Source organism: Struthio camelus, chromosome 2, assembly GCF_040807025.1.
Source record: "Struthio camelus isolate bStrCam1 chromosome 2, bStrCam1.hap1, whole genome shotgun sequence".
NCBI lineage: Eukaryota > Metazoa > Chordata > Aves > Struthioniformes > Struthionidae > Struthio > Struthio camelus.
Window position 1 is genome coordinate 113,762,943 of NC_090943.1, and position 27,640 is coordinate 113,790,582.

Sequence of the window (27,640 nt, forward strand, 5' to 3'; positions counted from 1 at the left end):
AACGCGCCCGGCCCCGGGCCGCGGGGAGGGGGGCGGTGGGCGGGGCCTGGGGAAGGGGCGGGGCCATGCGGGCGCGCGGAGGGAGGGGCGGGGCCCGCCAGGGGTCCTTCGGACGTAGGGGCAAGGCGCGCGGCGGCGTGATGAGCTCAGACGCGGCGCGCGCGGGGGCGTGGCGGCGGCGGCGCAGGCCGGTGGAGGCGGGGGGCCGTGGCGGCCGTGTGGGCCATGGCGCACCGCTACCTGCTGCTGGGGCGCGGCGGCGGTTGCCGGCGCCGGGGGCTCCCCGGGGTCCTGCTGCAGCAGCTGCTCTGCGGGCGGGGCCCGCCGGGGGCCAGGCCCTGCCTGGCGCAGGTGAGAGGCCCGGCAGGGGCCCGGCCCGGCGGCCGCTCCCTTCCTCGTTGGCCGGAGGCCGTGGAGGGGTGTGTTGGGGGGGGGGGGTCGGTTGCCATGGTGACGCGCGAGGCGGGCCCGCCGCTCCCCCCGCCCCGGCGGTGGCTCCCGAGTCGGGGTGGTGGGTGGGGGGGGCGGGGAGGGCCCGCGCTGCGCCCGGCCCGCGGCCTCTCCCGAGGCCGCCGCTGGCGGGCGGAGGGGATGCGCGGGCGGCGGGTCACGCGGCGCTTGGGAGCGGGGCTCGCGCCCCGCCGGTGTTTGTGTTGGATCCGCTCCGCCCGCGCGGCAAGTGCGTTGAGGGCTCCTTGAGGCCGGTGGCTGGGTTCTGAGGGGTTTGTTTCCGCTGTGAGGTCGCCAGCTGCTGCATCGGTTCAGGGGCCCCAAAGCAGGAGGAAGGTAGTCGCTTGTTCGCTTTCTGGGGGCTGTGCGGCGCGTTAGCGATGCAGGTTTGAACCCGGGCTGTGTCAGCGCTAACTGATGAGTAGGGATGGCTGGGAGTGCATTCTTCATAAAATGGTTTGGACTGTCAGAGTTACACGATATACGTGTTACCCTTGTCACCTTTAACATATATGAGGAATGACAGGCCTGTGCTGTTACTTGGGAAGTGGGAGCTGTTCAGCTGCTGGATCTTCTTGGACAAGTTGTTTAATTATTCTGTAGCTTACAATGGAGAACAACTATACTTTTCTATTTACAAAGATTATCACTAGCATAGTAAGACGAATACAGTTAAGGATGTTGGTAACTTAGGCTAAGGATGAATGAATGTGTCTTGTTTTTCTCCTTTTGAGTTTGTGTGTATGTTTGGTCACAGCTTAACATTAGAACAATAAATGGATGGAATGCTGTCAGCAGTGCTACTGATCTGTCAGAAAGCTAATTCCCTGCTCTTTCAACAAAATATAATGAAGTCTTATTTTGAAAATAACTGTACTTTTGCTAACACCTGTGGGTTTGTGTATGTGGCAGAACAAGGAAAACTTTTGAAGGAAGATAAAAATGTGCTGCCCAGCACAGTCTTATGTAACACTTTGACTATTAGATCATTTAAATAACTATTTCATTCACTGTATGTTCAGTTTAAGGATCTTAGTTTAAAACTTCATTATAGATAAAGCCATAAACTTGTAACTTTTTTGAGTTAACATATTCTTCCTTTTAATAATTTGTTTCTTACATAACTAAGATAGTGGATTTCCTGCCTTGCTTTGGGTATTTTTTTATTTTAAGTATAGGTTATAGTTACAATGTTTTTGTAAAGTTATTTGTTCTGCTTATTAAAAAATATTTTATTTAGCATTGGAATCAGGGAGAGACTTCTTTAGTGTTACAGATCTTGCATTTATGTAGTACTCTGGAGTAATAACTTTTTCATCACAGTTCTGGTGTATTTGCAATGTAGAACCAACTTTGTGTGGCTCAAACATATGTCTTGAACATCTATAGAAGAAGCTGATTACAGGAAGATGTTGCAAAAAAAAGTAGATAAATATATATATATATATTTAATATATTTTATACTCCTTAGCAGTTCTTTCATCTCTGACTGAGAGAACCTCAGCAAAGTTTCCTGGTATGTAGCCCAAAACAGCCATTGTACTATTTAAGCATCCAGTCAAACCGTATTTTGTTTGCTTTCCCTCTGCTTAGGTAGTGGGAGTGTACATCAGCTCAGCTTTCTGTGGCATCCCCTTTGCCAGCCAGCCCACCTCTTTATGAGGATTGATGTGATCAGTTTTCATGATGGTAACTTACATATTCAAAAAAAAAAAAAAAAGGACAAGCAGTTCTCACTGATGTAGTGTAGTTCTAGCAATGTTTGGATTTGTGGAAGGCTATGGAGAAAAGAAAATGTCTTTTCCAGTTATTGACTCAGTTAGATCTGTAGGTAGTGTAAAAAGGCGTGCCACCTCGCCTCAGTGAGGTGATTTACCAAATATACCATAAATCCAGTTGTTTCCTCTTCTTTTGAAATCAACCTTACTACTCTTGAGTCTCTGCATATTATCTTGAAAGGCAACTATACATTTCTTTCTTGTAGAATTGAGGATCTGTAGAGACAGTTCAGCAACAAATCAATTCCATTACTTAGGTCTGCCCCAAAGCTCTGCCTTGTGATTTTTATTTTTTCTTTATTTTTTCTTGCTTGTATGGTTGTTGAGGGTGTGGGTAGGTTGGCTGGCTGGTTTGTTTGTTTGTTTTTACCCCTCCCTCGCCTGGTTAAACAATGGGTTAACCCTGTAACAAATTCATGCTGGTCTAGTTGAGCTAGGCAAACTGATATGGCTTACTGAAACTACTCTTGTGAATGTGAGCAGCTGCTTTATGCTGGTCGGAGAAGAGTTTCTGAATGTTCCTGTCTCTTTAGAAGGAAAAAATTTGTGCTGAGATTGCAGCGTAAATAAATGTTTTTTGGTCTTTCTCCCTCTGGTGTTTTAGGAGACCAGTGATATGGAAGCTAATTTTACTAGACATGGCTTTGATTTTCATCTGTTGCTGCTTTTACTACCTCTTTGCACTTGAGCTACATATAGGTTGATCTGTGGCGGCACAGATTCATCCTGCTTCTCCTAAAGCCTCCCCCAGGAGCGCAGGTGCAATTGTCTGTTGTGGTTTATTGGACCTAGTAGCTATGCTTTAGATGAGGTATTCTCTAGGTTATCTGCACCTGACATGCCCTATGTGATCACTAAAATATCCTCTTGAATTGTAGTACCCAACTTGATTTAAGACCTACAATGGCACAAAATAATGGCTTAAGAATTATTTGTACCTCAGTCTATAGCAAAAGCAAGCAAGGACATTCTGATGTTCCTCTTGCTTCCAGCAGGTGGAACTAGATTGCCACTGACAATAAAAGTCTAATCTATTTTCTCATTTAACAAGGTGGGAGGGGATGCTCCAAAGCAGAAGGCTTCAGGAGAGTTAATAATCAACTTATCATATGTCAGCACTTCTAGAGTAGTCTTAGCATGGACTCTAATATCCTGCAAGTTTGTTTAATATGCACGAATAGAAGGTTTTGTCAACAACCATTACAATTCAAATATAACAAAATTGTTAGGAAGACACTAACACTGAGCTTTCCTTCATAGATGTAGTCTCAGATGTGCTAGAGTCCTAGATGGATGTTTGTTGTCTTGCATGGATGCCATGAGTCATATTTTCAGGATCATAACTCATAATGATTCTAGAACCTACTACTGCTGTTTTTACAAATTCACTGCCTCTCAAGATAAATTGATCCTAATCAAAAGTAGGAAACTGAGCGCTCCCTTGGGGCAAAGAGAAGTAGAAGCAGAAATAAAATCAGTTTCATTAGAAAACATATTTGTTAAAAAGTGCGGAGAAAGCTCAGGAAAGGGATAAATTGGGATTTTTATCTAAAATACATGTCCTTTTTCTGGAAGAAATGGAATTTATTTTCTCTGTAATAAAATTGTAATTTACTCTATTTTAAAGTATTCACTTAGAATATAAATTAAATTTTCTTAATTAGCAATTTCCTTTGTTGCTCTTAAATAGTGAATAAGTGTAAGCAATTAGTCTTAGATCAAAGTATGATAAAATTGGGAGGATTTGAGATGGATCTCAGCCTGCACAGAGGTTTAGGTCTGCTTTTTGAAATGATGCTGTCATGTGGTTTCTCAGCTATATATATATATCTGTGTGTGTGTGTGTATGTATGTATATAGTCTGACATACTCCTTTCTCTTGGATTCGAGCAGATCTTTCATATACAGAAGTTATAGTTTCTTTGAAAAGAGTCACTGCTCTTTCACAAAAAGTAGTTTAGTATTGTGTGGATCATGCTTGTTCAGTCAGTATTGCATTTAAGTACCTTTCAGCTGCTATTATGAAATATTTCCTGTAGGATAAGTGTAGAAATAGTTAATGTTTGTGGCTTGCAGTGTTTACTACTTGATTTTTTTTCTTCTTCTTTTTAATAAGAAATATTATGTTTGTCTCTGTGATAGATATGTACTCTTAGTAAATGAAATAAACATTTCCTCATTCTGGAAATTATCCATTTGATTGACTTTTCCCTATTCCGTTGTTCTCTTAATCGCTCTTGGCCACAACATTTTTTTTTTGTTGTTGTTGGAATGGGATGGAATGAAGGATTTTAAAACAGGCATCTTAATATCTGGCTTGTAGTAATTTGGGACTTTCAGAGAGCTTGAAGACTTTTGTAGCACCTTCCTGTTGCTTTATATTTATTTTTCATCTTTCAGCTCCGTGAAAAAGTTACTGCTGGTGTTACTACTGACAGAAGTACTGTCTTGGCAAGTGTAATTGCTGCTTGCAGAAGACTGTTCTCCCAACCTCCCAAAGGTGATTATAACTTTGGTCACTGAAGTGAAGCAGACTGCATTCCTTGCGAAGGACTGCACTTGTGTACCCTTTAGGTTTATTGTTTCTGGGGCAGTAATTTCTTTTGTTAACCAGCCATTAATCTTAAGGCTGATCTCATAAATCATTGATTTATGAGATTTCTAGGAGCTATTAAAGATGAGTGACTGCAGTTTGCTTCACTTCATGCAGTGCAATTCTCTGTTTTAACTAAGTTTGTCTCTCTGGTTTAAAGGACAACTTGACTTTAGGTTATTAAACATATTTTGGTTATTGTCAAGAATAGTAGATTCGTTTATGGGAACGTTGTAGAGCTCGTCAACCAGAAAGCAAGAACAAGACCATTTTTGCAATTATATTTTGCTAGCTTCTTTGCTGCTATATACATTCAGCTTGCGATAACTGAAGTGTAATGATGGAATTGTAAACTATAAAACAATAACAAGCTTTTTAACTCTTTCTTAATAGGGTTTGAAAAATATTTTCCCAATGGGAAGAAAGCTAATGGAACTAAAGGTACAGCTGCAGAAACAAAAGGTACGAAAAGCTGCTTGATTTCAGTTTGTTCTTCAGGGTGTGTATTTGTTAGATTTTTAGCAGAACCTTGTGGGCTTGGTGGGGGCGGGGTTCATCTTCATGAGAGCTGTTTCTGTACCAGATTAGTTTAAAACTTCAAATTTCTTTTATAGTAGTATTTTGCTTTCATATCATGTATGTCTTCCAGAATAATACTTATTTTCTCTTATGTTTCTGTTGGACTGCTCTCTTTAAATTCTTGTATCACTGTCCTCTATTCGTCAACATAGTCATACGTTTGGATGTTTTCTGCAGGTATAGTTCTCAACTTTTCCTAGCACAAGCTAAAATACCCGTTCTTGATGTAGGGATTAACCAGAACTGGCATTTTGGGTGGGGATAGAAACCAACTATAAGCCAGAACCATCCATGTAGCCTCTTGCTTGAAAGAGGAGTTAGTAGTGGCAGTTCTAGAGGGAGCCCTGCCTTTGAAGCAAGGGGGCAGGGAGGAAGATTAGTAGTAACAGCATTCTATCATATCAGAAATCTGTGTAACATCTCTTCCAGAGAGAAGGAGCGACAGCAACCCTGTGAGTCTCTCTTGAGAGCAGTAATAAGAACAGCAGTTTTCCTTTGGCTTTGTGTGGTAAAATGTAGCATGATGCAAAGATACCCAAACTAATCCTGGAGGAGCTACAGTTGGACCCTGGAAGGAGTGTGTGTTAGTGTTGTGCTCCATCTCTGTCTTGAATGTGTCTTGACGTGGCATTACAGTCTGCCACACGCTCCTCACCTTGTGAGTTGGATGACTAGAGGAATGATCCAAGGTGAACTTCTCAGCCATAGTTGGCTGATTCTGTGTTGTGCTTGTCTCTAGACTATTAAACAGGACTCCAACCTTGAGTGTCATTGCACCCTAAACTTTAAGAGGAGTATAGCCTGACTGGAGGGGTGAATTGTGTTGAGAGAAGAAGTTACTTAAAGCTTGCAAAAATCACCCCTAGAGAAATCTTCCACATATCTTGGTTTAGTGCAGTAGAAATGTAAGTTTCATGTAGTCTCCATAACATACTTTCTACTATACCTGGGGCATTTTTGTTTCTTGGTGTCCAAGTGTCATCAGTTATACAATTAACAGAACTCTTTCGATCACAACTGTATGGTGTAGGTGCCTCTGCCAAGTGACTGACTCCACTTCTGTTTGTAAGGAAAATGCAGTTCTTCAGTAGACTACGTTCTCTAAGTATTGCAGCATTATAAGCTAGTTCATTTTTCAGATGAGCTCTTTAAAATGAAAATGACTGAGAAATAAAAGTTAGTGTGAGGTTGGCATAAGATATACAAATAATATGTAAATGTATGAATAATAATTAAAAAGTAATAATGTTTTTTTTTTTTTTTTTTTTGTTAGAGGCAAAGCAAGCTAGCGCCCGACAGCCTAGCGGGAGTAGTAGTGGAGGAGGTGGCAGTGGTGGAAAAAAAGGTGGCAAGAAAGAAGACGCTAACTGGTGGACCAGGTTACAGAAGGTCTTGACTTTAAAATATCTTTCTTCTTTGTGGTAAATTTGTTGTCCCCATGAAATAATCTCAAATGTGTTTGGCTTTCTAGGGCCATATTCTGATTGCCTAAATTCTCCTTAAGCCTCCTGTGTTGAGTATTTCACGGTAACTGGCTCTAGGTGCATCCCTGCTCAGTTCCTTACATAAATTAAGTCTTTTGAATGCCTCTTCAAGAGGCATCTAACTTTTCATTAACTGGCGGAGGAACCGTAATGGAATTTTAAGCTATATGAATATGGTTGCTGGTGGTCAGTATTCTTATAGTGAAGCCTTAGGCTTTTAAAGGCTTCATATTTGTCTCAGCATGTCAATTAGAAAAATTTTGATCACAACATAGTACTTAATGAAATGCAGAATAATGTTAGCCTTTCTGACCTTAACGAAATGTAAACATAACTTTCTTTTCTCAATTTCTATCTGCTGTCCTTAGCCGTAGCGTAAGGATTATAGTAAGTGGTGCTACAAGATTATAAAAAATATTTTTCTGGTCTTACTTGCTGTGCATAATTTTGTTTCCTCTCCTTCCTCGGTGTTTGTTTACTCATTTATTTTTGTAGGTCTTGCACGTAGTTCTGTTGGGCAGAGGAAATTGCTTTAAAATGGAGAAGAAAAGGTCGTAGAACAGAACTGTTGTTAGGAAGAGCTGGCAAAACTTAAAAAATTGAATAGTTTATAGATCGGACCTGTTCCTCTACAGTTGATGAAGCACTTCAAGTTTGTTTATTTTTTAACACTGTCATTCCTCAGTTATCTGAAACTTATTACAGTATATTCATACAATAAAATAAAACTTAGCTTGGCATTTGCCAGGTAGTATTTGCCTTGAAGTCAGGGAAAAGATTTGCCTTGAAGTCAGGGAAAAGATGGCAGAAATAGATATGAGAACCCATGATTTTTTTTTTTTTAATGTACTTGCTGTATTATAGACTTTGAAACTTTCTTTGTGTTTTCTGTCTCCTAGGGTGACATCCCATGGGATGTCAGGGAGTTCCGTATGTATGTTGTGGGAAGCTCGTTTTTCTGGACGATGGTCGTCTATTACTTTTTCTTCAGGGTCCCTGGAAGAGAAATCACCTGGAAAGACTTTGTCAATAACTACCTTGCTAAAGGAATGGTGAGTAGTTGAGAAGCAAAATGAAAAATCAATGTGATGAAGACGGCATTAATTCTTTCCTTGATTCTTTTCTATCTTCTTGCTTGCGCTGTATTTGTGTAGCTGTAAAGTGAGAACCAGCTCAAGACTTCCTCTCTTTTTTTGAGAGAGAAGGGGATTAGCTTTGATCTAAATCAGTTCTTTGATGTGATGCCCTGGATGCGTGTCTGTGTCAGTTCAGAAGAGGAGATAGGACTGGGTAACTTGGGACAGAACTTCCTTGTTGGGCAGCAGCGCACATTTCTACTAGTTTAGAAAGGCAATGTAACTGCGGTCTTTCAGGGTGTAGTTTTACAGTACTGCTAAGCTGATGTAATGGCTTTAGCAGGTATATCTGCCGTCCTCAGAAGAAACTTACCTGGCAGAAAACATTTCCTAACCTTAAACGCTTCTCTTGAGCCTTGCCTGTTTCCCTCCTTCTTCCCCAGCCCCTCCATGAGTTTTTTGCTGGTTTCATTCCTTAATCCAGCTCAGATTTAAGTAGCAGTGCTAATGGAAAGGTGGAGGTGGAGAATGAAAGTCCCTTCTGTGGGCAGTAAATTGGCATAACTGTATTATAAAGGAACCTCCTTTATTTGTTTCTCCTCCTTTTTTTCTTTTTGTGTAGAGCCAGTACGGGAGTAGCAATCATTTTTATCATCAGTGTCCTATCTCTCTGTTTAACTTGGCAGCTCTCTGCACTTGGAGTAACAGGTCAGTGATACTCCCAAGTTCAGAGAACTGAATGTCTTGCATAGGCCTTTCCCACTTCAGGAGCCACTAGTTCTTTGCTCCGTTATCTCCATCTCTTTAGCCTATCCTGTAGGTTAGGAAAACGTGGATTTGCATTCTGCTTTAGGTTCCAGAGCTGGGATTTTATGTTAACAGCATGCTTCCTGCCCTCATATTGCTTTTATAAGCTGCTGAATAAGCTGCTTCCTACCTTTCTTTGTCTTACTGCTCTATGCAGAGCTGCTGTGTCTGCTTTTCCTGTTCTGCCTAGACTGCTTGTCTTACTGTCCTATTCTTATTTGGCAACTATGTGCATCTTGCCAGAAGAACTTGCTGATTATACTTGTCGTGAAACAGTAAGGCACTAATTGAGCAGAATTGTTTGGTTGTTATAGTGAACAAAATCTGAACCCATGTTGCAGAAGAGCATTATGAAAGTGGGTTGTGGCACAAAACCAGGAACAGTCCCTTGGGCCTCTGTAGTCTGGATGTTCAGATAAGTGAAATGTGTAGCTATCAAAAGCTGCTCTTTGCCGTAGTGGTAGCCAGGTAATGGGGAGAAGGCATCAGCACTACTAGAGTTGCACACATTGCAAAACAGATTTCAGGTGATTTTGCATGAAGCCAGGTGAGATCTAGAGTGGCTGCTTAGCTCATATTTTACTTCAATTCTGCCAGAACTCAAATGGCGTGTGGTTTTTTTTTGTTAGCTTTGGGGGTTTTTGGTTGCTTAAAGGATATGAGGTCATCCTTTCCTTGTAACTCCTGCTGATCACATACCTAATTCCAGAGGGTGGTATTCTTAGAAGCAAATTATAATAGAAATAAACTTGAAATTTCTTGTGGTTATGTGTATCTGAAACCTTTCGGTGTACTTTGAAACTTTTCAATCTATCTTTTTATATAAAGTATAAAGCTTGATACTTTGCCTACTGGCAAACTGTAGATTGTGAAGCCATCCTGACCTTCAACACGAAATCTTTTCTCCTCACTGGAAAAAGAGAAGAGCTAGCTCTGATAAAGTATAGGTAGATGTGCTAGTTATGATCGAAGAGCAGTGAACCCGGATCCTACTCTGTAACACATCACAACTTCTGTCTTTTCCTCCCACAGGTGGACAGGCTTGAAGTGGTAAACAAGCGCTTTGTTAGAGTGATCTTTGTTTCAGGAAAATCCCCTCATGAATGGGTAAACGTTTGCTTTTAATACCTATAAATGGGGCATTAAAACAGCAAAGGCAACTCTTTATCTTAAGTTTGATGCAGAAAACTTGGTCTGGGAGCATTCATAGTCTCTTAATCTGAAATGTTTTCTGAGTTACTGTTACGTTATCCTACATTGTGTTTGTCCTTTTATTATGTTGATCATGTTTTGCCCTGCAGATGTCCAGAACCAATGGCATATTACGAAATTAATGTACAGTTGTAGCCATTGGTTCCTTTCCAGTGCCATGGTCTTAATGGAAATACAGGACCTTCATAAATTCTTCACTCTTCCAGTCTGTGTTTGTAACTACTCTTCCCGGTCTGATCAAAAAAAAAAAAAAAAGCCTCAAACTGAAGCATATGTACTTTTGGATCTTTACTGTTTCAGACCGTTCCTAGCCAGTTATAAATTTTTCTTTTTGTTTTCAAATAACTTTGTCTCCATTTGATACTATTGTCCTTAAAACTAAGGTAAGAGCTCTGTTTCTTGGCCGGAGGGGGGGAGGGGGGGAAAAACGTATTTCAGGGTTTCTTTTTCCCAGTAACAGAGTAAGGAACAGGACTGATGCAGGTTAAAGTTTTCCAAAGAGTACTACTTGAAAGCAGGGACCTACAATTACTTAGAAAAGAAAAGAGTGTCTCATATACATAAATGTGAAAGCTTTATTTTGAATGTAGTCTCTGCCAGCTTCAGACATGTCTAACATGCCGGTAGCTGACTTTTCCTCTGGGTGCTTTCTTACTGTGTTCTGTATTTTGGAGAAACTTTATCCAGTTACTGCTTCCTGGGTCGTGGGTTTCTTTCTTCATTACTGACTTTCTGAAACAAGGCCTGCAAGTCCCTCCAGGGTACAGTGAAATCTGCAGCAATTACTTCATCAGTGGGTTTCAGTGTGACTTGTTCTTCAGATTTATTTATACACCTACTCTTTAGCCCACATACCACCAGTTGCCTTGGTTTCTCAATCAGTTAATACTTAGGGCTACTTTTTTTTTTTTTTCCTTCTCCCCTATTGGGATAAATAGGGACAAGACAGGCAGGTCATGGTGCAAAAAAGGAAAAATGTTCTTGAAAAAGCCCCACTGTCAACACTGTTTCAAAGCAATGTCTCGATTTATTTATTTTCTGAATTTGAAAGTATATAAGTGCATGCTGCCTTTTGTGAAGGTAACATAGACTCTAGAAATAAATAAGAGAATTACCTTTCTTAACCTGACAGGTTGAGATCTTCTGGTGAAACAGTTGCATGACTGCTGTGTTTGCTGATTCATTGCTCTGTTACTGTGACTGCAGAGCTCCCTTCTAAATATCTGCTCACTTACTATCCTGCATTTTTCTGGAGAAAATGTCAGGGTTTCAATCTCTATCAAGTGCACAAAAACTGTTAGGCGTATGATTTCCGTAGAAGCAATGACAGAGGCACAGCATATTCAGGTCAATATACCTTAGATTTATCAGGTATACCTTCCATCAGTTATAAATTTAAGTTGCCTTGTAAATTGTGTTTTTTTGTTTTTTTTTCCCTCAGAATCTGTTCTGAGGATTGTTTGTGTATGCATTCAAAGTTGACTTGTAATGAAGCTGAAATGAAATGAGGCACTTTGTGGTGATCTTTGCTTTTTTTATAGCAGTACGTCTGGTTTAATATCGGTAGTGTGGATACTTTTGAACGGAATCTGGAAACTGTGCAACAAGATCTGGGAATAGAAGTGGAGAACAGATTGCCTGTAGTCTACTCAACAGAAAGTGATGGGTAAGAAGCTGTTTAAAAAATAGGTGTCTTGATGAGAAATGGTCTTTCTTGCACCAGAAAATTGGAGTTGTAAGACCCGCATGTTATACGCAAGGTGGCAGTATTATCAGGATACTGATTATCTCGTTTTTATCTCTGAATGTTAATTGTAACAGCACCTGTTCAGTACTGTCTCTGTGCAAATTCATATCTTCCTGTAAATATAGCTTTTTATTCCTAGACTTATGTACATAATTGGTCCTTCATTTAAGTTCTTCTCCCAAGTGACTTGTAATAGAGCAGGAGTCAACAAGGCACAGCTGTCAAGCTCCAGAGATGGCACTCGCATGGATTCTAAATGGACAAAATATGGCATAAAACTATAGCATATTGACTGAGATGTAGCAGGCACCAGTTTCTGCCCATAAACTAAGCAGAAGTCAAATTCTCTGGTCCTGCAAATGGCAAGATATTGGTGATTAAGTAGATCATGCTATCCTGCCTGGTAGCAGAAGCTAGAGGATGCGTCATGCTTTTAATCTCTGAATTAGTTAAGAAAAATAGTACTGACTCCTATTTTGCAGCATTTTTGCTACCCAAGTAGGGAATAATGGTTCCAATGCTTGGTTTGTATTCTTTGTATTAATCCTCTATAACTGAGTTTTATTGACCTGGGCTTAGCAGAGACTACAGGACTTCTCTGGCGTGGTTTTCTGAATGGCTTAGAAGGCAAATTTAATCTTTTATCCCAAGAACTGATTTCATTTTGATTCAAGTCAACAGTTTGAAAACGACTCCTGCTGGTGTCTGTGTAATGGGTGTGGTCTATCAAGAAATCCAACTTTGGTTCTCGTAGCTCATATCATTAGTGATATGTGCTTGTTTGCTGCTTCCTTATTTTCATTCTTGACGTTGCGTTCATCTGGATTTTGGGGGAGGGAGGGGAAAGTTGGTTTACTTCTCAAATTCATTTTACCAAGCTGCTGCCTGTTTGTGGCAACAGGAGAAATGGTACCCTTAACTCTAGACCATCCTGGGACTTAAGATACAGGATTTCTGTTCCTTGTTCTTCTGCAGACTATCTCTGCCTCATTTCTTTGCTTCTATCTAAAGAGGCATGTTGACAAGGTCAGTGTATTACCTAACCGGTCAAGTTCCTACGTAAAGAAGTACCTGAAAAAATGAGCAGTCGAACCAAAGCTGTACTTCTGCAAAGAGATCCTCGCTGTAGGCTGGGAAGAGCGCGTCAATTCCTGTATCTACCTCAGTCTCTCCCAAATCTTTCCTATTCACTGAACCCCTCTTTCATGGCTGCAGTCTCTCTGGCCCTCTGCTCCTCAGTGTCTATTCTCTGTAGAATGCAGTTGGCTGTAACTTCTTGCCTTGTCCCTGAAATGCCACAGGCAATGTGGAACGAGAGAGAGCAGCAGCTATGTGATCATGGTAGTACTGCTCAGTGCCAGATCAGAATCTGCTGAACACTGTGGGATAGTGAAAATAACACGTAAACTTTTCGTCCCAGAAATCTGGGACATCAGTGAAGCCTGGAAATCGTTTACTCGCTTGTGGTAGCGCTACTTCTCTGCGTTTTATTTTTGCTGACTGTTGATGGAACCTCCTGTGAGCTTGAAGATCTTGCTACAAAAAAAACTGAAGTGCTCAAATGCTGTGATAATGAGAACTGTGTTAGCATTAGGATGTGTGGCCTGTAGGGGGCTGCGCTAGAAAGCGGGAGGGCAGTGAAGAACGAGCAATGGAAAGGAAATCGGCAAAATGATGACTATAGCCTTGGGAAAGGGAAATACAGACATAGAAGGAGGAGGAAAATGTAAAAAATGGAGCCAGAGCTAGGAGAAGAAGGGTGGGTAACTACTTTTGAGAGAAATTTCTGCTTGAAGGTGTACTATATGCCAGTCATATGTTACTTAGTACAACTTATGTGCACGGTATAAGCGTTTGCCTAACGAGTCTTGTGAATTTACACTTAAATGGCTTGGGAAGTAACTAGTTACCTAGTAACTCCTGTTACTAGGTAACACAATTTTCCTCCACAAATTCACCACTGTCATTTGATGTTTTACTCTTTTTAAAAACAAACAAAATCCAAATCTGTAATTTCTTAAACATCAAGTTTAAGAATATGTCACCCTCTAAGACTGTTAACTTACACTTCCCAGGATTGGGGGTGGGGGGGTGGGGGAGAAGTGTGAAGAAAACGGAATTCTAACTCTTCCTCTAGCTGTAGTTATAACAGACTTTTCAGTTTGACTTATGTAATTAAGTTTTTCTTCCGTTTTCAATTTTATTTGTTTTCCAGTGTGAAAAGCTTGCAAAGATGTAATAAATCTGCAAGTTAATAGACTATTAGTCCTGAAATTACTCAGGGTTGCTTATGGTAAAACCAACACTTTGTACATGTTATCATATGCAATAATGAATTTTGAGTAATATTATGTGTCTGTGAATAGTCCCAACGCAACTAATACATTTAACTTTGGATCTAGTAGCTCACATCACTAATCATAAGCACTTGTTTACTATCCTGTATTTTCATTCTTGATGATTATGTTTGTTTGGATTCCTGAGGGGAAAATAATGTGTGGTTTTTTTTTTTTCTTTTTCTCCTCAGATCATTTCTCCTGAGTTTGCTGCCTACAATCCTGATTATTGGTTCTTTACTGTACACATTAAGAAGAGGTCCTGCAGGCTTAGGTCGAGCAGGACGAGGAATGGGTGGACTCTTCAGCGTGGGTGAAACCACAGCCAAAGTTCTTAAGGATGAAATAGATGTGAAATTCAAAGATGTAGCTGGCTGTGAGGAGGCCAAATTAGAGATAATGGAGTTTGTTAACTTTTTGAAAAATCCCAAGCAATATGAGGATCTGGGAGCAAAAATCCCAAAGGTAAGGGAGAAATGATTTAGCAGGTGAAGACTTAATTCTTGCAGTGGTATTTCTAGATGTTCTGAAGAGGCTAGGAATGTTTATGCAGGTTGTGCTTTATAGTTTTTTTTCTTCTTGGAATCAGGAAAAAATAAATAGGCGATAAGGACCAGCAGTAGGTAGTGCTATAAGATTTTGTGTTATGGAATACCTCTTTTTTTGGCTGTGGATCAGAAATGATACCTAGCATACATATGTACTATCATTGTGCTCCATATAGCTGTTATAGAATTGTCTGTAACTTTTTTGACTATGCTGTAGTGGGAGCCAACCTGCTGACATGCTATTTTTTTCATGTGTTTGACCGAAGTATTTTGAAGTCGCTCTTTCCACAAGTCTAAGAAAACATGTGGCAATGTTATACCTGCCTTTTCCCCTCAAACTAGTTGAAATGAGAGCTCCAATTTCAGTTTGTTCCCTTGCTTTGTTTCTTTATATACTTCTGTAACGGTAGTGAGAGAAAAGCTACTGGACTTAAGACCGTAACGTATACAAGATCTTTAATTGAGATAGTTCATGGAGTTATGTTGTTTTCTTCATGAGAAAATATACCTGTTTCTCTTGCAGGGGGCCATTCTGACAGGTCCTCCGGGTACTGGGAAGACACTTCTGGCTAAAGCTACAGCAGGAGAGGCTAACGTACCATTTATCACAGTCAATGGCTCAGAGTTCTTAGAGATGTTTGTTGGCGTGGGTCCAGCTAGAGTAAGTCTTTGCCCTTGCTCTGTTATTTCAGTGTTGGTGGTTGAAAGGTCGTTGTCAAGGTTGGTGGGGAAAAAGCTTGGTTATACCTGAAGTCTCTCATCTAGGCAGATTACCCTGCAAGTGATGCCAGATGTCTGCCTAAATATGATGCACTTCTAGAAATCATAGATGTCATAGATGCACCTTTCAGAAAAGGAACCAGTGTAGTTTGGTATCTAATTTCAGGCGATGTGGACCCATAAAGGCTTTACCTCTTTGCAAGAACTTAAACTCTCCTCAAGTTGTGCTCTGAAGTAAACATACTAACTGCGTCAGAAATATGTAGTTTATTTGATTATTGCTGTGCGATTGTTTCCTCCTGCTCTAAATTTGTTGTATTTCTTCAAAGAACTCTGCCCTATTTGTAAGATCATACCGTTAAATATAAATAGTTGTCTGGGGCATACTAATGTGGTTCTAGTTGAAATAAGAGTCCAGAGGTCATGGATGGGGAGAGATCTATCTCTCACACTGAAATCGCTCAAATCGCCTGAACTCCAGCAACTAAATCTAACAGTTTTTATGCTCTTTTGCTGTAGTAACTATTAATGGAGTTTGAAAGAAAACAATCCCTCAGTGATGTAATCCCAGCTGACCTACATATGCCTTGATGTATTTTTCCAAATACATTGTGCTTATGTCATGTTATTTGCAAACATAAAACTACCACTTAAATTTGTCAGCCTATTTAGGTGAATTATTATTTAGAGCTAAATTAGTAGTGTTAATTTGATAAGCCAGCAACTTTCACAGTACATATTCTCGTACTAATAACTTTGTAATGAACTATTTTCAGTGAAAGGATTTAGTTAGTAGTAACTTTGTTCTAGTACATCTGTTTTTCCTTAAGTATTCTTTTTAAATACAACTGCATTTCAAACATCCAGTTTGAAAGCTATCTTTTGCTATGTAGGAAGGGAGGACACTTAAATCTGCTGATTTAAAATATTCTGTATGCAAGATACTGTCAAGGCTTAATAAATGAGGCTGGTAGCACTTGTAATTAAGCTTCTTTATTATGTTCAGAACTAGACCCTGTTTCCAACAGCTTGTAACTTAACCAAACTCCAACCATCTTGTCTTAAGCCTTGAAAAGTGTACTTTAAACTGACTTCGTTTTCTTTGTCTTTTGACTGTGTATTTTTTTTTTTCTTCAAACTTGAGTTAAAATTTGTTTTGCCATTTCTGAGAACTGACTTAAGGAAAGAATATTCTGTTTTACACGTGTTTTAAAAACTGATGGAAATGCTCTAGTCTTAACTTGAATTTGAAAATTGACAGAGAATGACTTTTACAGGGTAGGTGCACTTTTGCTCTGTAAAAACTAACCTTTTTTTTAATAAGTTTTATAAGCCTCAAAAAATTGCAGTTTTCTTATGTTGAGACTTGCTAGAGGTTAGCAGATAAACCTGCTCAAGATTTCATCCTTACTGTGTTTTCACAGTTGTATGTGCATATGCCTCTCTATAGCATAGATCTCTTTTTGAGGATCTCTTGGAGGACTTCTTCCAGGAATAGCAGAGTGGGAGAAGATAGATACTCAAAGCCAGGTAGTTTGAGGTCTTCTGGGGGGGAAAAAAAAGAAGCAGGGGAGGAAGGAAGCTGGAGGTGTAGGCCCAAAATTTGTAACTGGGAAGAATAGGTGCTTATCTAGAAGGGTAAATGCGGGAGCTGTTTGGGAGCAGAGACTTGGTGGAGAAAGCAGAGAGAGACTGAAACTGTAAGGAGATTGCCAAAAGGAGCTACTCTGGAGGGGAGAGGACACAGGCTGAGAGCAGGAAGATGGGTGGAGAAATTGATAACAGAGAGAAAAACATGGGTGGCGACAGAAAAAAAAAAAAACGACTCATTGGAAGCAAGGGGTATGGAGACTGTGATTAAGTAGGTAAGGTAGATGGGACTTGAAGAAAGGAGTGTGCAGTGCAGAAGTGAGAAAAAGCAACAAAAGAAACAGTTTCATATCCTCTGGAAAAGTATTGCATGTCCTGAAATAGAATGCAGTTGCTGAGTACCATTAGTTATCAGCTGTCAACACATGCCTAAAAAGCCAAAAAGCAAAGTGTCTTCACTTTTCTCTACCAATCTACGTAGATGATTATCCCCTTATACTAACAAGTGACATCTGTTGTTGGAACAGTTGCTGTTTGGACTAAGAACTGGGATTTCAACATGGCCGATCATTTTTGATATCTGTAGAATATAACATAGAAAGTGAAACTAAAACACTCTTCTACATTTAGTAAGTTGTTAATAATGCTAAATCAATTGTTCATAAGTTAGGATAAGCTAGAATTAAAATTTATACAGCCTTGATTCATGCTTTCTTGTGCCTACACATTACGCTAATTTTTAGTTCCATTGCTTGGGGAAAATAGTTCTGTATTTTTGGATTTCTCTCTTGCAGAGCAAAAGATAAGAGCTCAGCTTGAGCTTCTAGGTTTTTTTTTTTTTTTATCATGTCCCTTCATGCTTTATTCATTTTATTTTTTTTCAAACTGTGTACAAAGCAGAATGACTTCCTGGACTTTCTGCAGTGAAGCCTACTGCCCAAAACTGACATCTCTTCACATCTAATGTATCCTGCTTGTCTTTAAAGAAGGCTTCTCTAATTGTGACTGTAACACACTAAGAGTAAAGCTCTGAACTGCATAGTATTCTCACTCAGGTCAAAATTCTTCCATAATTTCTCATTTCCTGTTCCTTGCTGTTAGTCCTCAGTCACTACCTCTGTTTGTTCACTGAACTGGTTTAATAAGGTTCTTCTGATACGGTTGTAAGCAGAGTAACATTATAACGTTGCATGTAGCCAAACACACTTTGTTGTAACCATTACAGTAAGCTTTGATAGGCAGTATCTTTGCTTAATTAAATTTGAAAGTTCAAAAGCTTGTTCAGGTACTTGCTGATCTCCTACGGATTTTTTGTATTTGTTTTTTTCCCCAAACTTCTCAGGGGAAGTTAATTTAGCTTCAGAATAGATACTTAGAGGTGAGTTTTGTTTTTCTAGCCCATATAGAGGGTAGAGAGGGTGGCTGAGAGTTAATATTTATAGCAGCATATTGTTAAAGCATGATAAGCACTTATAAATAAGCCTTGACAAGTTCACTGTAAGGGCTACATCATTCTGTTCTAACTGCAGTAAAAACTTAAAATCTTTTATTTGCTTGAGATGAAGAATTGTTGTGTTGTAGCATGCCTATTCAGCTTTTGGTTCTGCTTATAATACTGCACGCTAAAGAAGATCTTGAAACAGAAACCTTGCTTTAAGTCTGTGGAGTCTGGAGTTTTCTTCCCTCACTCTGCACTAAAGCACAGTTTAGCAAGCAACCTGAATTTTGTTTAATGGATTTATTTGTTTAACAAGATGTGTTCAGCCACGTGGATCAGAACGTATTGCAACAAGTGCTAATGCATGTTGATAGCTATATAACTTGTCCTTTAATTGTTTTCATTACTAAATGTATTATGATAGCCTTTAATACCCATATTGGAGTCTATTTTGAAAGAGAGACTCATTTGACAGTACTCTGAATTTGAGTTGGCTGAAGGAAGAGAGACTTGATGTGTTCACAGGTGACTCTTAAGTCAAAAGCTGATTAAAATAGCTGAGGCATGCTACAGTTTTTAGAGTTGCTGTTGAAGACAGTATTTCAGTTATCCAGGGAAAGCAGTTACTACTTAAAATAAGCAATTTAAAAACCTTATGTTCTTAATTATGGATTAAGAAAACATAATTAATAGACCCACCCTAGTAATTCTTATTGTGTAATAGCTACAATGTAAATTTTCATTGCATTGAGAGCTGGCAGGAGGCTTTTGAACACTTGTTAACAAAAGTAGTCTATATACAGTTACTGTTACATTACAGTATATACTTTGCTGTTGCTGTTACTGATGTTGCTTTCCACACAGGTGCACACCCGCCCAAGTGCCACTGGACAATGACAAACTGTAACCTGATATGTATTCCGTTCTCTTGTTAAGGTCCGAGACTTATTCTCTCTTGCTCGTAAAAATGCCCCTTGCATTCTCTTCATTGATGAAATAGATGCAGTAGGGAGGAAAAGAGGAAGGGGCAACTTTGGAGGACAAAGTGAACAAGAGAACACACTCAATCAACTTCTAGTAGAAATGGATGGTAAGCATTTAATTTCTAATATTGCCTCCTATGCCCTCAAAAACTTAGGTATGAACTGCATTGATTGCTACCTTAATGTGTTTGTAGTTTTAGATGTGAGGAGGAAGCGTATGCATGTGGCGATGGAGGGAGGAACAGATAAGTGAACGAACTAATACGCTTATTCAGACCTGTTAACAAGGATTTGGGTTCTAATTTAAAAGAAAATAGGTGTGTTTTCTTGCTTCCTGAAATGAAGAGAGATGACTCAGTTTGCTGTAGCCTGATGTTCTTGCCCAGTTTCTTTCCAAATAAAGAACCAGCTTTCTGCATCGTGTGATTCTCTGTCAAAGTTGACTAGAAATGAAAATTTCTGCATGAGACCAGTTTGTGTTCTTAAAAAAACCAAACCAAACCAAAATAACCCATCACCCAGCTAGGCATGCTGATTTTGGAGTTTCTGGAGCACTTACTCTATAGATTATCTTCAAAAATGCAGCTAGGATTTTATACAGTACTCCATAAAGCAGAGCCCAAGGCCATTTTTTTCTTGTTATGAAAAGCTGGACCACGGTCTAATAAATAGAAATACTTTTAACTTTAAGACTGTTTGTTTAAAGTGTCACTTCTTACATGGCCCTCTAAAGTGAACAGACTTCCTGTTTCTGCTTCAATTTTTTTCTTTTTCTTGGAAACCATCTTTACACAGACTTTTATTGTATTTCTCCAACAGGATTTAACACAACCACAAACGTAGTCATTTTGGCAGGTACTAACAGGCCAGATATTTTAGACCCTGCTCTAATGAGGCCAGGACGCTTTGATAGACAAATTTACATTGGTAAGTTTATCTGCATCACTATATACCTCTGCATATGTAGAGTACCACAGAAATCACTGCAATTATTTACATATGTAATTGCTTACACACACTCAATTAAAATGTGTGTAAAGTAAAATAAATACAAATTTATTTTTATTTTAAAGGACCCCCAGATATAAAAGGAAGAGCATCTATTTTCAAAGTCCACCTTAGACCTCTGAAATTAGATACCATCTTAAACAAAGATAACCTAGCAAGAAAACTTGCTTCACTAACACCTGGTTTTTCTGGTAAGTGATTTTTTTTTTTTTTTAATGCTGCTGTTTCTCTGCATTTACTGTATAAGCTGTAGGTATTTTCTTTCCCTACTGCTTGTATTGCTTCTTGCATCCAGTCTCCTGATTGCCTGTCTATTTATTTTACTTTATTTACCGATGCAGTGTGAAATTCCCTTTACCTGTTTAAGTTAATGAGATTTCTGAAGGTCTGTATCAGTGAATGTGACATATCGAATAGCAGTTTCTTCTGCCTTCAGCAAAAGCATCCCAGAAATTTTTCCTTACTACACTGGTGTGTATGTTTCTACTTTTAATACATTCGTCTGGTTCTTTGATCGTTACTACAGAAGACTGATGGGGTTTTTTGTGGAGTTTATATATGCATTTTGTAGGGGAATTTCTATTTCTGGATGCTGGAGCCTCTCCCTAGGAGAGGTGTACTCTAACTTTGTATTTAATTAGGAACGGATATGAAAACTTTCATTATTGGTTTGTAATTTAATCCATTTCAAATCTATATTGACTGATAGCTGAGCCCCTTAATCTTTTTGTACTCTACATAGAACTGCTTTTTTGCAAAGACCTCATAGTCTACATCTCTAGCAACTGCAGTGTTTGTTTTTGTTTTTTGTTTTTTTTCCTTACTGTTATCTCTGTAACAGTACTGCACATAACATTAAGTGGATGGCTTGAAGCCAGTAATGAACACGTGTTTTTATAGAAGGTATCCTTTCAAACAAGATCTGAGCTGTACTAGATCCATTCTTAGGAAGCCTATTCTGCTAAATCTAGGCTAGTCTAAACGTAGTCTGCAGACAGAAAACTTGCAGAAGGTAGAATATGATATATCAAACAGTTATTTATTTAGTAATTGACTACTTAAGAAGAAAAAGCTATCCTAAAACTGTAAAACATGTATTTACATATGTATTAAAGAATTAGACTATATGTAATGATTATTTCACAGAAGATTAAAGATAATGCTCTCTGAGAATCCGTAGAAATCTAGTGTTAGATTATATTACTCTGTGCTAGACCTTGAGGTAAAATTATTGAAAATAAGCAGTAATTCATGTCCTCGCTGTCTTTAGGTGCTGATATTGCTAATGTTTGTAATGAAGCTGCTTTAATTGCTGCAAGGCATCTCTCAGATGCTATAAACCAAAAACATTTTGAGCAAGCAATTGAAAGAGTTATTGGAGGTAGGTTAATCGAGTAAGTCGTTTCTCAAAAATCATAATATGGCAGGTACCTTTTTTATTTTAAGACACACTTTGAATATCCCTTTCTTATTTTTAGGGGTAGTTGTTTGGGTTCTCTTTTTTGTTTGACTTGAGCTTTATGGTTGTCTGTGTGGGTGTATGTTGGTGTGCTTTGGGGGGGGGGGGGTGGTTTTCTTTTACCTAAACGTACTTGAGCTTTAGAAAGGAAGTAGCTTGTTTCTGTTGTTGACTTCTGCAATGGAGAAGGGGTAGGAAGAGAAATTTCATCAGGACACTTTTCTAATTTGTTAAAATGGGAAGAATAGCTGTTCAGACTTCACAGTGCTTTTAAATGTTATTAGCTTGGAAGATTCTAGAAAACTCTGATTCTTAAAGAGTGAATGTTTATATAAAGCATTTGAATATTCTTAAGAACTTGTGTTTTAAAACTACAAAATCTAATCAAGGGCATGGGTACAGGATATAGTAGAATTTGGAAGATACAAATTTCTAAAACCTGCAAGTTTTGTTTGTTTTAAATGTTTTCAGTTGATTGTATACATCTTAGTCTTGCTCACTCCTTTTCTGCATGAGATAAGGGATTCTCCATTTCAGTGGAGAAATGTATGTCTGAGACCATTAACTGAATTTATTTTTTGAAGGCTTGGAAAAGAAAACTCAAGTACTGCAACCAGAGGAGAAAAAGACAGTAGCATATCATGAGGCAGGGCACGCAGTTGCAGGATGGTTTTTGGAACATGCTGACCCGCTCTTAAAGGTAAAGGAAGTAAACTAACGGGGACAAGTAATTTACGTATAACATAAATAACACTTTCTTTTTCCCTATTTGTTTCTCTTTAATGTTGGGAGGATATTAAAATGTGCAGGCTCACAAAAAAAACATTGTTAGTATATAAATGTTAGTGTACTACTTTGGTGTGCTTCATGTAGCTTTCCTATAATTGTTTTCTGATTCTGGTGTTAATGGGTTTCATGGTGCAAAAGACCTGGAAAAGTGAAACGGACTTAATCTTCCCATGAGACTGCCTGCTTTGATAGCTGCTTTTTCACTAAGGCTTTTAATCAGATCTAAGATTTAACAAGATCTTATACAAGGTTGTGTAGGTAAATGCCTCTTCAGGAATGTAACTATACAAATGATCATCTAGAGATTTGTTAAAAATGTTAATTTGATTTTTTTGGGGTGCACAGCTTGACAAGTTGTAAGTGAAGGAAAACACCCCAATCTCCATAACTTGCTTTAACCATCACAGTTTTTCTTACCTGTGTTCTTAGTCTCGTCTGATTTACGAGACGAAATTTAAGCTTGAACAATTTACTGTTGGAAGGAGGAGGATTAGTAAACATGGAAACTCCTTGCTATTCAGAATGCTAGAGATGTAGTAATGCTATGTCTGTTACAGAATTTTAAGCCTTGTATGTAATTCTAAAAGATTTACAGATTTTTCATTTCAACAAACTTAAAATGTCATGCCATCTTTTTGAACAGAAAAGAGATTGCAGTGGTCCTGCCACTACTTTCCAGTTATTCTGGTAGTTAGGACCCCGGTTTAGAGCTAGTTAGGGCTTTTAGGGGTAAGTGACAATGAGGACAAAACTGTACGTAGAAATAATGTCCGGTTGAAGTTCAAGGATGACTATGATATAGATTGTGGTATTAAAAGCTAAGTCAAAGAATACTTTATGATAGTGTGCTGTTTAATTCTAACCTTCTATTAATTTTGATTGTAGGTATCTATTATCCCACGTGGTAAAGGACTGGGTTATGCTCAGTATTTACCCAAGGAACAGTATCTTTACACCAAAGAGCAATTGCTTGACAGAATGTGCATGACTCTGGGAGGACGTGTGTCTGAGCAAATCTTCTTCGGAAGAATTACAACTGGAGCCCAAGATGATTTGAAGAAGGTGACCCAGAGTGCGTATGCTCAGGTACGTGCTTCTCTCCTCATCTGACACTAATATTTTAAAATGATGCGATTTAATCAGATATGGCTCTCGAAAGCCTAGTTTAATAAAAGATAATATGACTAAATGTTATGTTATATAGAGATGCTGATGACTCAAGCATTTTTATCGTACAGTCTTACAATATGAATCATAATGCATTGGGCTTTCATCACTATCCTACATACACCTGCAGGAACAGGTATACTGCAGTTGCATTCAGAAATGTTGAAACTACATATTTAAACTATTTAGATTTGGTTCTCTGATTCTACTTCTGCTATTCCTCAATTTGAGGACCTAGTTTGGATTCGTATGTATAATTAAATCCAAAAAGCCTTATATTTAAGCAATTATCTGTCAGTTGAAGGCTGATGAGATTAAGACACTACTTTGTACCATATTAACTAGCACAGATGAGTAATTTGAAATCTTATCAATGTAATGACTCATCGAAGTGTAGCTCTGTATTACACTTAAACACTTATTCCATTTCCTATATCAGTATAAAAGCTGTCATTCTTTAAGACATTTGCAAGGTGAACGAGAGACATTTTAAAGTACATTTCTTTTCTCCTATGCAACCTCCCCCCACACACATACACGCACGCCACGCCTGCCCTATGATCTCTGGTATGCTTCTTGTTGCTGCCATTCTGAAAGTTAAATATGTATTGAAATCCCATTACTGTTGATTTTTCTATCCTTTAGTCATTCTTGTTCAATTTTAAATAAAAATGTTTAGCGAATACAAACTTTTTTCATATTAAACACATTGTTTCTGGTGAGAATTGGGGGCTTAAAGAAACATTTCTAACTTTTATTTGTGATGCAGCTTAAGATGCTTGGCTCTAGTGAGGTGATCCTTTTGAATTCTGAATATTCTTTGTCATGCCTATTTTCACTTTGGAGAAGTGCCACTTTAGTAATCATCAGACCGATAGTAGTCATGGAGTGAACCTGTAAATGAATTCGAAACAGTGTGAATTTATTTCTGCCTCTGCTGTGTTAAAATGCAACTTAAAACATCTCTAAATGGCAAATAGAGGAGCCAATATTTGATAATTGGAGACAATCATTTTACTCTTTTGGGGGAGGGAGGAGAGTTTAGTGTACAACTTTACATGTGATAGGGCAATCTCCAGAGACCCTCTGTTTTTCTTTCTTCAGTCAAGTTGACTTATCCATACTTGCAATATGCTATACTTCTGAAACATTTTGAATTGGAAGAACTTGTATATTTGTGGCAAAGGAAAACAGTTGTACTGCTTAATGAAGGCTTAAGTGTTTTTTCTGAGTATTAGTATTTAAATAGGAAAGCATTATGTACATCACAAGAGTAACCACTTTTAAATGGTGGTATTTGAGTGTTTCAGTCTTATCAATTAAAGATGAATAATTAAAAATCAACTATGGAACTTTCAGCTTTATTTCTGCTTAGATAGACTGGAGTTTTTAGGGAAAGATGAGTTTTAGAGAAAATAAATGGTCATAGAGAGATTACTACTTCCTTTTAATTTTGGTTACCAAATTTGTATCAGTATACCCTAAAATCTTCATAATCTTTCTCTCTTCTCCTCCCCCCCCCCCCCCCAGATTGTTCAGTTTGGCATGAATGAAAAAGTAGGGCAGATTTCCTTTGATCTGCCTCGTCAAGGAGACATGGTGTTGGAGAAACCTTATAGCGAAGCAACTGCCAGATTGATAGATGAAGAAGTACGGTCACTTATTAACACTGCTTATGACAGGACATTAACTCTTCTGACTGAGAAGAAAGCGGAAGTGGAAAAGGTGGGCATTACAATATTTTAGCTGCCAAATTCCAGCTGGTAAACCAGATTTAAAAAATTGAACATTAAATGTACAAGCCAGTTTGCTCAAAAGTTATTCAGTATAATCTTGACAGTGTGCCACACCATATGCATGAGTGTATATGTGTGTGTGTATATATATTTATAGTGTGTGTGTATATACATACATATATGAAGGCAAGTTTGTAAAACTTCCTTTCTCTGAATTATATTTGAAAGTAAGATAAGAAAGAATCTTTCTGCCATCTTCTTTCCCTGCCCCAAGGCTGCTTCTGGTCTGCTGCCCTGCAATTGGTATTCCACTTGTGCATATTCTCTTCCTCCACTCCAGGAAGCTTGATACAGCAAAAGGGTAGTTTTCCAGGATAGATGTCTATCTGATTGGCTTGCTGACAAAAAAACAAAGATTGTGTGGATTTACTAAATGGTGTTGTAATAGGATGCCATCCCAAGAAAGATCACTGAATGTGGTTTGTGCTAAACAACGCTTCTCACAAAGGTTACAAACTACACTTGGACAGTATTGTACATACTATATTTAATGATGCTCTGCAGCTTACAACCTAACGGCAGCCCTATTGAACCATCTGAACCACCCCCATCCACAGCTAAACTATTGCTCCTAGAGCCTTTCAGCAGCAGCAAAGGGCTGCTGTTTTGAAGCAACAATAACAGCAAGAGCAGCCCAAAGGGAGGGCTCTGCTAAATCTCCTAAGTAGGATTTAAACAGTGCTTTTGCTATTTAAGTGCATATGGGGGAAAAGTCACTTGAGTGAATTCTGAGCAATGTTTCTTCTGTCAACAAATAATCTGAACTGAATATAGTCCTGAACTACCTTAAACTCTTTCTAGGAAATACACAAGATACTGCATTTTGTGTGACATAATTTACTGCTATTCCAGGTTGCCCTACGGCTACTGGAGAAAGAAGTGCTTGATAAAAGTGATATGCTAGACCTGCTTGGCCCAAGACCGTTTGCAGAAAAGTCTACTTATGAAGAATTTGTCGAAGGTACAGGAAGTTTGGATGAGGATACTTCACTGCCAGAAGGCCTTAAAGACTGGAACAAAGATCGTGAAAAAGAGAAGGAGGAGACAACAGATGAACAGGTTGCCAGGCAGATCACAGGAGGGATGCCATTTTAGCTGCAAAGTGTGATGTTGATTTGCAGTCTCGAACTCACTTAGCTTGTACCTCCAAAACAAAAAAGATATTTATTCAACCAAACTGTATTAGGGATGGGTGGAAGAGTGATGTCTTGTGATGAGACAAGGATGTTCTGCTCCCAGTTTATGTATGTGATGATCAGTTCACTGGTAAAGGATGATCGTCTTTCATTTGTCAACTGAAGAAACACATTGGATCTAAGCTGCAGTGGAATGCCAAACTGAACCTCTCAAGCTTTGAAACAGTTTGGAGTCATGCACAAACTTTGTGGCACTGGTCTCTTTTTTTTTAAAATGTATGTAAGCTTATAAAAATTAAAAGTTCTATGATTATTGATCTAAAGTATACCTGTATGTGACCTGTTCCCTCCCCCTCAAAAAATCATACAAAATGCATTGTTGAATGCTTAGCCAAAAGTCTGGTCTTACAAAGTACTAGCTTTGCAGAAATACCAGCTCTGTCATCTGACCTTCCCTGCCCTTTCATTTTGGTTTTAGAAAGTTTATTTACAAAGAACTGCCATGTAAGTTGACAGTGAAATTGGATACCCACTTAAATATCTTAAAATATAGTCATGGTTCAGTGTCTTAAATTAAGTCTGAAACTCAACTTGGCTCCTGCAGTTTTATTAGTCAGGTTTTTTTTACAGAGTTCTGTAAAATATTGAACATACAAATGTGTTGTGTAAATACAGTTTGAGTCAATAAAATCAGTACTTTTCTGAATTGTTTGCTGTTGTCTTTTGCTACTTTCTTGATACAGAAATCAGTCCAATAAACTTCAGCATAAGATTTTGTTAAATGATGATATCACAATTGTTCTCATAAATACTGAAAACAGTAACTAAATCCAAAGGTGCCAAATTGGATTATAGTAGTCTGCTTCTGTTTGTCTGCTGTACACTATGGCTATTTCAGTTGGATAATTCTGCTGTTGAGAAGTTACCTGACAGTCTCCCTATCT

General features: G+C 38.7%; 1 protein-coding gene across 4 annotated transcripts; it reads left to right on the forward strand.

The window, feature by feature from the left end:
* Nucleotides 1-154: 154 nt before the first annotated feature.
* AFG3L2 (AFG3 like matrix AAA peptidase subunit 2) lies at nt 155-27,407 on the forward strand. 4 transcript variants are annotated; one of them, XM_068932136.1, is made up of 17 exons: nt 155-351; nt 4,629-4,728; nt 5,215-5,283; nt 6,674-6,789; nt 7,784-7,936; nt 9,800-9,874; nt 11,521-11,645; nt 14,254-14,527; nt 15,134-15,271; nt 19,295-19,448; nt 20,161-20,268; nt 20,415-20,540; nt 21,620-21,730; nt 22,393-22,508; nt 23,483-23,683; nt 25,295-25,489; nt 26,413-27,407. In XM_068932136.1, the coding sequence occupies exons 1-17, from the start codon at nt 226-228 to the stop codon at nt 26,653-26,655; spliced, it is 2,430 nt and encodes an 809-aa protein (XP_068788237.1). In that variant the 5' UTR covers nt 155-225; the 3' UTR covers nt 26,656-27,407. The 4 variants fall into 4 exon arrangements, with proteins under 4 accessions (XP_068788237.1, XP_068788238.1, XP_068788239.1 ...); XM_068932137.1 differs by having other exon boundaries at nt 170-351; nt 11,524-11,645; XM_068932138.1 differs by lacking the exon at nt 155-351 and adding an exon at nt 527-786.
* The last annotated feature ends 233 nt before the right edge of the window (nt 27,408-27,640 follow it).

What these genes read in the sequence shown, in the direction of transcription:
- AFG3L2 (XM_068932136.1), top strand. Translation starts at nt 226, where the DNA reads ATGGCGCACCGCTACCTGCTGCTGGGGCGCGGCGGCGGTTGCCGGCGC. An exon ending in ACTACCTTGCTAAAGGAATG is followed by an intron (nt 7,937 to 9,799) that starts GTGAGTAGTTGA and finishes TTCCTCCCACAG; the next exon opens with GTGGACAGGCTTGAAGTGGT. An exon ending in TACTCAACAGAAAGTGATGG is followed by an intron (nt 11,646 to 14,253) that starts GTAAGAAGCTGT and finishes TTTTCTCCTCAG; the next exon opens with ATCATTTCTCCTGAGTTTGC.